The sequence below is a fragment of the Dama dama genome, chromosome 9 (genome assembly GCF_033118175.1).
Source record: "Dama dama isolate Ldn47 chromosome 9, ASM3311817v1, whole genome shotgun sequence".
In the NCBI taxonomy this organism is placed as follows: Eukaryota; Metazoa; Chordata; class Mammalia; order Artiodactyla; family Cervidae; genus Dama; species Dama dama.
The window spans coordinates 50,290,161-50,302,352 of NC_083689.1; the positions used below are offsets into that span (position 1 = coordinate 50,290,161).

A 12,192-nucleotide genomic window follows, 5' to 3' on the forward strand; every position below is an offset into this window, starting at 1 on the left:
TTCTGGGCAGCCTCCCTGCCCCTCTCTGCTCCCATGGTGGCCTGTGTACGCTCCCGTCATGGCCCTGACCAGGCTGCTTGCTCTCCTGTCTTCCTTCCCAGGGTCTGAGCTCTATAAGCAGGGGTTGTCCCATCACAAGAAGGTGGTGGTGCGGAGCATAGACCTAGGTGTCAGGAAGGCCTGAGGTTGAAAGTGGCCTTTCTAGACAGTGGCTAACATTTTTTTTTTTTTTCCTGTGAAATCTTTTATTGTCACTTAAAATTTTTTTTAAATATTTTAATTTTATTGGCGTATAGTTGATTTATAATGTTGTGTTAGTCTCAAATATCCAGCAACGTGATTCAGTCATACACATTTTTTTTTAATATTCTTTTCTCATATAGGTTATCACAGAATATTGGATGGAGTTCCCTCTGCTGTGCAGTAGGTCCCTATAGATCATCTACCTTATATATGGTGGTGTGTGTTTTCATTCCAAGCCCCTGATCTGTCCCTTTCCTCTTTGGTAACCATAAGTTTGCATTTGATATCTGTAAGTCTGCTTCCATTTTGTAAATAAGTTGATTTGTATCTTTAAAAAAATTAGATTCCACATATGAGTGTTATATGATATTTGTCTTTCTCTGACTTACTTAGTGTAATAACCTCTAGATCCATCTGTATTGAAGTAAAAGGCATTATTTCATTTTTTATGACTCAGTAACAGTCCACTGTGTATATGTACCACAACTTCTTTATTCATTCCTCTGTCAATGGACATTTACGTTGCTTCCATGTCATGGCTATTGTGAATCGTGCTGCAATGAACATTGGGGTGCATATATCTTTTCAAATTATGGTTTTCTCCATGTATGTGACCAGGAGTGGGGTTGCTGGATTATATGGTAGTTCTAATTTTTTAAAAATTACATTTATTTTTAATTGGAGGATAATTGCATTACAATATTGTGTTGGTTTCTGCCATATAACAGCATGAATCGGTCATAGGTATACATATGTCCCCTCCCTCTTGAAAACCTCCCTCTGCCTCCCACCCACCCCCTGCTCTAGGTTGTTACAGAGCGCCTGACTTGAGCTCCCTGTGTCATATAGCAGGTTTCCAAGGCTATCTAATTTTGCACATGGATACGTATATGTTTCAATGCTACTCTCACAATTTGTCCACTCTCTCCTTCCCCCACTGTGTCCACAAATCGGTTCTCTGTGTCTGTGTCTATATTGTTGCCCTGAAAATAGGTTCATCAGTGCCATCTTTCTAGATTCCCTATGTATGCATTAATATATCATATTTGTTTTTCTTTTTTTTTTAAGTTTTTTTTCCCATTTATTTTTATTAGTTGAAAGCTAATTACTTTACAATATTGTAGTGGTTTTTGCCATACATTGACATGAATCAGCCATGGATTTACATGTGTTCCCCATCCCGATCCCCCCTCCCGCCTCCCTCCCCAATATTTGTTTTTCTGACTTCACTCCATATGATAGGCTCTAGGTTCATCTACTTCATTAGAACTGACTCAAATGCATTCCTTTTTATGGCTGAGTAATATTCCATTGTATCTGTGTACTACAAATTCTTTATTCATTCATCTGTTGATGGACATTTAGGTGGCTTCCATGTCCTAGCTATTGTAAATAGTGCTGCAGTGAACACTGGGGTACATGTGTCTTTTTCAATTATGGTTTCTTCAGGGTATATGCCCAGTAGTGGGATTGTTGGGTCATGTGGTAGTTTTATTCCTAGTTAGTGATTATACCAATTTATATTCCCACTATCAATGTAGGTGGGTTCCCTTTTTTTCCTACTCTCTCCAGCATTTGTTGTTTACAGACCTTTGATGATGGCCATTCTGATTGGGAAAGGTCAGTTTTCATTTCAATCCCAAAGAAAGGCAGTGCCAAAGAATGTTCAAACTACCACACAATCCTACTCATTTCACATGCTAGCAAAGTAATGCTCAAAATTCTCCAAGCTAGGTTTCAACAGTACAGGAACCAAGAACTTCCAGATGTTCAAGCTAAATTTAGGAAAGGCACAGGAACCAGAGATCAACTGGCTAACATTCATTGGATCATAGAAAAAGCAAGAGAATTCCAGAAAAACATCTAATTTTGCTTCATTGACTATGCTAAAGCCTTTGACTGTGTGGATCACAACAAACTGGATAACAACAAACACAGACAACAAACTGGAAAATTTTAAAGAGACAGGAGTACCAGACCACCTGACCTGCCTCCTGAGTGACCTGTATGCAGGCCAAGAAGCAACAGTTAGAACCAGACATGGAACAATGGACTGGTTCCAATTTGGGAAAAGAGTGTGTCAAGACTATATATTGTCACCTTGCTTATTTAACTTATATGCAGAGTACATCATGTGAAATGCTGGGCTGGATGAAGCATAAGCTGGAATCAAGATTGCAGGGAGATATATATCAATAACCTCAGATATGAGGATGACACCACCCTTATGGTAGAAGGTGAAGAAGAACTAAAGAGCCTCTTGATGAAGGTCAAAGAGGAGAGTGAAAAAGCTGGCTTAAAACTAAGCCAGCTTAAAACTCAAAAAACTAAGATCGTGGCATCTGGTCCCATCACTTCATGGCAAATAGATGGGGAAACCATGGAAACAGTGAGAGACTTTTTCTTGGGCTCCAAAATCACTGCAGGTGGTGACTGCAGCCATGAAATTAAAAGACACTTGCTCCTTGGAAGAAAAGCTATGACCAACCTAGACAGCATATTATAAAGCAGAGACATTACTTTGCCAACAGAGGTCCATCTAGTCAATGCGATGGTTTTCCAGTAGTCATGTATGGATGTGAGACTTGGACCATAAAGAAAGCTGAGTGCCAAAGAACTGATGCTTTTGAGCTGTGGTGCTGGAGAAGACTCTTGAGAGTCCCTTGGACTGCAAGGAGATCAAACCAGTCAATCCTAAAGGAAATCAATCCTGAATATTCATTGGAAGGATTGAGGCTGAAGCTAAAACTCCAATACTTTGGCCATCTGATGCAAAGACCCAACTCACTGGAAAAGACGCTGATGCTGGAAAAGATTGAAGGCAGGAGGAGAAGGGGACAACAGAGGATGAGATGGTTGGATGGCATTACTGACTCAATGGACATGAGTTTGAGCAGGCTCTGGGAGATGGTGAAGGACAGGGAAGCCTGGCATGCTGATGTCCATGGGGTCGCAAAGAGTCGGACACGACTGAGTGACTGAACAACAACAAAATTCTGACTGGTGTGAGGTAATACCTCATTGTGGTTTTGATTTGTATTTCTCTGATAATCAGTGATGTTGAGCATCTTTTCATGTGCTTTTTGGCCATCTGTATTTTTTCTCTGGAGAACTGTCCACTTAGATCTTCGTCCAGTTTTTGATTGGGTTGTTATTATGAGATAGAGCTGCATGAGCTTTTGTATATTTTGGAGATTAATCCCTTGTCATTTGCATTATTTGCAAATATTTTCTCCCATTCTGTGGGTTGTGTTTTCATGTTGTTGATGGTTCCCTTTGCTGTGCAGAAGCTTTTAAGTTGAATTGGGTCCCATTTGCTTATTTATATTTTTATTTTCATTACTCTAGGAGGTGGATCAAAAAAAGATATTGCTATAATTTATGTCAAAGAATGTTCTGCCCATGTTTTCCTCCAAGGGTTTTATGGTACCCAGCCTTACATTTAAGTCTTTGATCCATTTTGAGTTTATTTTTGTGTATAGTGTTAGAGAATGTTCTAATTTCATTCTTTGACATGTAGCTGTCCAGTTTACCCAGCACCATTTATTGAAGAGGCTATCCAGTGACTTTGTAAGCTTCATTTTCCCCATCTGCAAACTGGGGATAATATCATCAGCTTTACAGAACTGTGATGAGGATGAAATAAAATCATATATGTAAAGTGCTTAGCTGGAAAACAAATTGCAGACGACTCGGGGCTCCTTGGGGACAAGGGTCTGGCATATAGCAGGTGCTGATAAATACTTGTTAAATGATTGAATGAAATCCTAACCACAAGTTTAGCCATAAATCAGAACAAATGAGCTCACAGGGGGGCCAGGAAGGGGCTTCCCTGGTGGCTCAGCGGGTAAATAATTTGCCTGCAATGCAGGAGTCACAGGAGACGTGGGTTTGATCCCTGGGTCGGGAAGATCCCCTGGAGGAGTGCATGACAACCTACTCCAGTATTCTTGCCTGGAGAATCCCCATGGACAGAGGAGCCTGGCGGCTACAGTCCATAGGATCACAAAGAGTCAGACAGGACTGAAGTGACAGCACACACAGGGGCCAGGAATCTGAAGGTTCTTGCCTGAGAAGATGCTCCTGGGTTTTGTTTCCCAGACAGTGTGTGTCTGGGAGTTGCTCCTTGGTGGAGCTAAGGACCCAAAAGTGGTGACCAGTCATCCAGGCTTGCTATGGCATCCCTGTTCCTTGTGGCAAGAGTCCTGGGACCTGTCCTGTGCTGGGGAGATTCTGCTTGTGGTCACTGGTGAGGGTCTACACCACCCTGTGTGTAGTCCTACACCAGAGCAAACCTGTACAGTATTCCTACTGTAGTTCTGATGGTGCGGAGAGCAGCAGCTTTCTTTAATAAGCTGCCTACTACGTCAAGACATAAAACAGTGATTTTCAAGGGACACCTTCCTCCTAGGGTGGTATGTGTTGGGGGGCATCCCTGGTCATCACAGTGACTGAGTAGGAGTATTATTGGGATGCTAATATCCTGCAGTGTTCCAGACAGACCAGCCATGAGGACTGCCCTGCTGAACAAGTCAATTGAGTCCCTGTTGAGAAATACTAAGTGAAACTTAAATGAAGCAACATAGAGAAACCTAAATTAGCCCTTATACTTACATTAGCTGTAATTTTCACAACAGCCCTGTAGAGTAGGTACTATTATTGCCATTCTAAAGATTGGATTTGGGGTATGGGGTCCTTTTCAGAGCCAGATGAATGCAAATAGTAAGGATATTACATGGTGATTTTTGGTCCCCAAGGGAGATGGAAGAGGAAGGGTTTTGTTCTTTATTTGCATAGACTCTGTTAAACAATTACAATAATAAAGGGTGGTAAGAGATTTTTAGTAAGGGAAGCCAGGCCTCTACTTGCCAGAGTTTAATGTAGTGCATTCTAAATTATAAATGGAGATATATAAATTTATGGACTTTGTGTCCTCATCAATGTCATAACTCAGAAAGAGAAGTAGGGGACCAAATGATATTTTTCCAATACATCTGTTGCCCTCTCCATATATAAATAGCACATTTAGATAGCATAAAAGAGGACTCAGATTCTTCAAAACAGACCCCAAAAGGAATTTTGTTTTTATCTCTCCCTATAATTTATTATTTTAAACCTCAGCTGTAATAATAAAAGCTACTCTTGTAACCTGTTAAGATACCTGTTATCTATTAAGATAATCTATTAAGTAAAATACTCTATTAAGATAGCTTTTATCAGATCCTAGTGACCCAGTCAGAAGTTTTAGTGAAAAGTATTCAAAAACATCTACTTTATTGACTATGCCAAAGCCTTTGACTGTGTGGATCACAATAAACTGTGGAAAATTCTGAAAGAGATTGGAATGCCAGACCACCCGACCTGCCTCTTGAGAAACCTGTATGCAGGTCAGGAAGCAACAGTTAGAATTGGACATGGAACAACAGACTGGTTCCAAATTGGGAAAGAGTATGTCAAGGCTGTATCTTGTCACCCTGCTTATTTAACTTATATGCAGAGTACTTCATAAGAAATGCTTGACTGGATGAAGCACAAGCTGGAATCAAGATTGCCGGGAGAAATATCAATGACCTCAGATATGCAGATGCCATCACCCTTATGGCAGAAAGCAAACTAAAGAGCCTCTTGATGAAAGTGAAAGAGGAGAGTGAAAAAGTTGGCTTAAAACTCAACATTCAGAAAACTAAGATCATGGCATCTGGTCCCATCACTTCTTGGCAAATAGATGGGGAAACCATGGAAACAGTGAGAGACTTTTATTTTGGGGGGGCTCCAAAATCACTGCAGATGATGACTGCAGCCATGAAATTATAAGACACTTGCTCCTTGGAAGAAAAGTTATGACCATCCTAGATGGCATATTAAAAAGCAGAGACATTACATTGCCATTAAAGGTCCATCTAGTGAAAGCTATGGTTTTTCCAGTAGTCATGTATGGACATGAGAGTTGGACTATAAAGGAAGCTGAGTGCCAAAGAATTGATGCTTTTTAACTGTGGTTAAAAAACACAAGAAGACTCTTGAGAGTTCTTTGGACAGCAAGGAGATCCAACCAGTCCATCTGAAAGGAAATCAGTCCCGAATATTCATTGGAAGGACTGATGCTGAAGCTAAAACTCCAGTACTTTAACCACCTGATGCGAAGAACTGACTCATTTGAAAAGACTCTGATGCTGGGAAAGACTAAAGATGGGAGGAGAAGGGGATGACAGAGGATGAAATGGTGATGGGATCACCAACTCAGTGGACATGAGTTTGAGTAAACTCTGGGAGTTGGTGATGGACAGGGAGGCCTGGTGTGCTGCAGTCCATGGGGTCACAAAAAGTTGAACACGACTGAGCAAATTTACTGAACTGATTCAACTTTGATTGGCTTTTAAGAGTTTTGATGGTTGTAAAAGCAAATAGCACTTTGACAATTCAGACAAAGGGATTTTCTTCCTCTTGTAGCTGTTTTTAGGTAAAAAATTGCAACCTGAAAAACACCTGCCTACTTGGTGCTCTGTAAGTTGGAAGGAACCACTGCTTAGATGACCACTAGAGGGCACCCTGCCTCCACAACTGGGGCACAAACCAAGCCTTTGAGATGAGAAAGATTTCAAGGGCACAGGGTGAACCACAACGCAAGGGCAATAAAGTGCAAAGCTTTGGGCTGGGTGCGACTCTAATACAATCCATAAAAGGAATAGAAGTCACCAGTGAACAATACTGTGGCTTGAATCACAGCCCTAAGAAAAGTATTCAATGCAGTATCAAGATTCTCTCATCTTTCCTTAACAAACCCTGAGCAGCATAGAAGAGAAAGTATATAAGCCCATGCTTTTAAAATGTCTGGATTTGCTAAACCAACAAATGAAGAGGGGATGATTTGTAATTCTACAAGACTCCATTTCTTAATTTGGGGGGGGGGGTCCCACATTTATATTTAACGTAATCTGCCTACCTCAATCTACATTGAATATGGGCAACAACTCAACTTTTATGTTAAGGGGCCACCCTTCTGCAGATCATTGCTGCACTGGATCATGAAGATTCTGTGATCACAAGCACCATGTGGCTTTCATATAACAGGGACATTTGACACTCAAACCTTCATGATGTAGGGGCTGCCACTGTAATGTCCAGCTAATTGGTAACAACAGATATCTATTGTTTCTTCTCCCCCACTCATCTTTCTCCTTTAGTACAGAAGATATAATGAGTGAGCAAGAAAATGACCCCAGAGGTAGTAGTGATAATAACTGTTACTACCAGTGAGCATTTAATATTTCAGAACACAGTGCAAAATTCTTCATGTGTACTATCTTATTTAACCCTCAACACAAACTTTCTGACATATGCATTATCCCACTTTTACATATAGGAAAATTGAGGGTCAGAAAAATTAAGCAAACAAGTCCTTACAGTAAGCTACAGAAGTAGGATTTGAGTCCAGGTCTCTCTAACTCCAAAGCCTGGGAACATAAAGGCTATGCCAATCTGCATTGTTTTCATTTCATGTTGAACAAGAATCCCTTGCTATCCAAGGCAATCCTGTATTTCTGGGAACATTATAAACCATGCCATGAAAACCTATTTCTTCATCAATAAAATAGGAACAACAAAAATAACCTTTCCATGGGGCTGTTGCAAGGAATGAAGTTTATAGTGTAAAATGTCTATACAGTTCCTGACATCTAAGTGGGTCCTCGATAAATGCTATAACTCTTACTATTATTACTAAAAATTCAATCTAGTACCTAACATTGGCCTTGTGATTTGAAAGAACTAAGGCCCCTTCTAAGAACATATCTTATTATGAGAAAATAATTTTTGAATTGGGAAAGCAAGACTTATTCTTGCACAGAATACAGGGATCCAGTAAGGTAGGAAAAACTCCGGGATCCACATAAAAAATGAGATTTCTTAAAAAAAAAAAACCCCAAAACAACAACAACAACAAAAAAAAAAAACAAAAAAAGAAAAGAATCCCACAGAGGGTCCAAGGGTCTTTCCAAAACAAATCCATCCTTTCCAACACAAATTGATACATTTCTCATAGTCATTAATTCCACATTCTATTGCTAGTTTATTGCAGGGACCACGACTTCCTTGGGAGATGGTGAGGAGGGTCTGCTTTGACATTAGAAAAAACCAAAGTGGGCCACAGCCAAGTTATAAACCACCAACTGCGGAACACCCAAGCTCCTGGCCACACCCTGCAAACAAGCCAATCAATGCGCAGCAGAACACCTGCAGACTCATCTTCACCGCAACTTCCGACTCACCGTAGGTGAAGTAGGCCACTTCCGGCGGAAGTGAGACGTTGTGCAGTGTGTCGTCCTGCACGTGCTGGTCCACGTACAACTGGGCCTCACTGGCCTTCAGGAACGCCATGAACCTCGCGGTGAAGGAGGCCACGAAGATGGACAGCATCCCGAAATCCAAGAGGTTCCACAGGTGCAGCACGTACTCCCGCGGCCCCTCCTCCCAGATTTCCTTGCATTCGGACCAGATCATTCCTGCGGGAGAGTGAGAAAGTCAGGCTCACTGTTCTCAGTTCTCAGGGTGTGTGCGACCATAGGGACCACGGAGGGAACCAGGGTGCAGGTGTAAATGTAATAAGCTCTTTGGAGCTTGGAATGTTGAGAGCCAGCAGCGCACAAAAATATGCTTTCAAAGGCAGATGTAGACTTAGGAAATTCTCAGGCTGCAAGAACTCGTGCCACCTGTCCTGCTTACAGATAAATCATCTCCAGGTGTGAGGAGAGAATTCTCATCTGTTGATAGATTCCTGGAGGTAATATATGAGAAGTATAACGGCTGACATTTGTATATTTTAAGAACTGGAAGGTTATAAGTAATCATACAGTTCTAAACTAAGTGTAATGAAACTGACGTCCGGGAATGGGAAAGGGTTTTCCCAGTTATGATCTAGAACCCAGTTCCCCTAATTCCCTGATTAGCTCGCTTTCCTTCGTATTTCTGTGAATATTTCAGGTTCCTTCTGCCTCTCCTGCAACTGTTTGTTTTGGTTATTAGTTTTGTTTTTTCCTTACTCTTTTATAACTTACTGGATTTTAAAGACTTGTTTCTTCATTGTTACATAGTAAGCAATGTAGAAATCAACAGGATGTTGCTAGTTCCCCCACCCCGCCTCCAAGTCAGTCTCATGAGGTAGCCTAGACGAATAACTCGAGTATGTATACCTGCACTATTCAATATGGTAGCCACCAGTCACATGTGGCTACTGAGCACTCCAAATGCAGCCAGTTAAATTGAGGGATGCTACATATATAAGTATAGAATACACGCCAAATTTCAAAGACTTTACACAAAAAATGTAAAATATTTCAACAGTTTAAAATTTCAATCACATGTTGAAATACTAATATTTTAGATATATTGGGTTAGATAAAATCTATTATTAATTTCAGCTTTTATAATGTAGCTATCAGAAAATTTAAAATTAAATTGTGGCTTATGATGTGTCTTGCCTTATATTCGTATTGAATAGTGCTTTTCTCTACTGTTATCTTCACTGATTATTAAAAGTAAATTGGTTTATATGATTAAAAATAAATCACTCAGTAACATTTTGATAATAAACATTTTATAATACACATATTTATTATCATATATACATACTGTGTCATATTCTATATATATGTATTAACTCCCTCAAATCTTTACCATAACCTTATGAAGTGCATTCTGTTATTATCCCAGTTTTACAGTTAACATATTCTTAGCCAAAGTGAGGATATTCTCCAGACAGGAGGCAGGAGATCTGAAATTTGAGTCTGGAAGGTCTTGCCCAAGAGTCCATGCTCTTGACCACTGTGGTCTTTGCTCCTCCAGGAAATAGAATTGGGTTGAAAGCAGCTAATGAAGGAAAAGGTTTCCCTGGTGGCTCAGATGGTAAAGAATCTGCCTTACAACGCAGGAGACCTGGGTTCAATCCCTGGGTTGGGAAGATCTCCTGGAGACAAGAATGGCTACCTACTCCACTATTCTTACTTGGGAAATCCCATGGACAGAGGAGCCTGGTATTCTACAGCCTGTGGGGTCACAAAGATTCAGTCGGACACGACTGAGCAGCTAACACTTAATGAAGGAAAAATACTCTTGAATGTTTTCTAATTAGCATCGAAGAGTTTATAGCTACTCAGACATAGGAAAGATTTGATGCAGAACTAGCCCATTCTATATCATGTTACACTTCACCTGCTTACTTAGGAGGTTAATGTGGTAAAAGAATCACTAACTGGTTGGTTAGTGAGACAGTTCCAGCTCACTGACCACATGTTCCCTAAAGGTTAACACCGCCAGCCTCTTGGCACCCTCCTGGTTCCTGAGCATCAAATATGGATGACCTCTCTTCTCCGATTCCTCCTGCCTCTCCCACAGCTGTTTAGAAAAGTTGTGGCTTTGTTTAATGAAACAGATTCTAAGAGCTGCATATTTGTATCAAATTGGAGTCTCTGCAAAAGGAAATGTCCCAAAACATTGAAAATCATTTTACAAGACTCCCACCACCACACACACCTTGTTGTTCCCTGGTTTTTGTCTTCACAAAGCCATACTTCCAAAGCTTACACTTTGAAAATTTTTGTGGTAATTCAGTGAAGTAAAATTTCTCTAACACTGAAATGTACTTTCATTTGTGCCTGTTCAAATAGGTTTTTAAAGTATGTTACGGGAAAAACCATTACAGGCTGGAAAAAATAATGTTTGTTGCTTTCCTCTATGCACCTGCCCCCTCCCCCTGATAATTAAAATTCCTGATGTCTTGGTGGACTGCTTTTAGCTGAGCACTAGGAGAATTACAGGCTATCAATTACCTTAATTCAGGAAGCCCTTGGTTCAATTCTACCTTGGTCACTTACTGGGTGTGTGACCTTGGATAAGTTCCTTGATTTTCTTGAAATTTTGATGTAATTTCCAGCACTAAAAGTTCTGTAAATCTGAAATGCAAATTATTTACAGTAAACTGACTTTTCTGACCAACATAGAGGCACCTCATTGGGGATTGCAAATCATTTCCTCCATGGTCCAGCGCCCACGTCAGTCTTCCCAGATTTACATATCAACTTACCCAGACTAATTTAAATTATTCCAAGGCCATGAGTAAGAGTAGCATGGGCCCAAGGGTTTGAGTAACAGGAATGCTTAACGAAAAAAGAAATGTGTGAAATTAAGTACTTTAGTGATTGAAATCAGGTTTCCTGCTTCCAAGGTACGAGGGTAGTTCAGAATTTTATATCCAAGCTGAGCCCCCTGGACTCCTGCCCCTAGCATGTCAATCCACTGAGTATATGGAGCCCAGGGGCTTAGAGGGTAAGGATGTTGGGCACTAGAGCCTCCTTCAGGCAACCCCTTCACTCAGGGATGTCTGGAGCCCAGGAGCCCAGAGAGCAAGGTCACTGGTAATTAATGGGGATGACTGGCAGGGGAACAGATTGGGATATGCTGGGAAGCCTTGAGGGAAATGAGTAGCTTTTCATTCAGGCAGGTTCTAAGTAAGGCCTGCAGGCTGCTGAGATGGGGCTTGACAGTTCAAAAGGCTGTTCACCCTGATCCCTGCCTCAGATGCTTTTCAGAAGGGAATCCCCCTTCAGATTCCTGTGAGGCTTAACTGTGTGAACTCCTTAAATGGCCATAGCCCCTTCCTCTACATAGGGTTTCTCTACACTGTCCCCGGACTCCCAGACCACCTCCTGGGAGGCTTGTCTGTTCTTCTGGGTTACCTTCTGACTATTGAGTCGGGGCTCAGGCATTCTGTTAACTCACAGGTGGGAGAATATGCCAAGAAGCCCTCAACCTTCAAGCCCTAACATCCAAACTCCAGCTCAATGGCAGGTCCTTTGCAACAGATCTGGGTCTCAGGCTCATTTAAGGTTCATTTGTTTTCCGGGCAAGGAGATGATATTAATAGATTCAAAAATTTTCTAACAAAGCTCATCTTCT

General features: G+C 41.0%; 1 protein-coding gene across 1 annotated transcript in view; it reads right to left on the reverse strand.

Moving 5' to 3' along the window:
* The window catches only part of TRPC7 (transient receptor potential cation channel subfamily C member 7), a 140,562-nt gene that overhangs the window by 32,753 nt on the left and 95,617 nt on the right, over positions 1-12,192 (reverse strand). Inside the window, exon 6 of the mRNA XM_061151351.1 lies at positions 8,511-8,744. Coding sequence (XP_061007334.1) covers positions 8,511-8,744 — 234 coding nt within the window. The remainder of the gene's footprint in view (positions 1-8,510; positions 8,745-12,192) is intronic.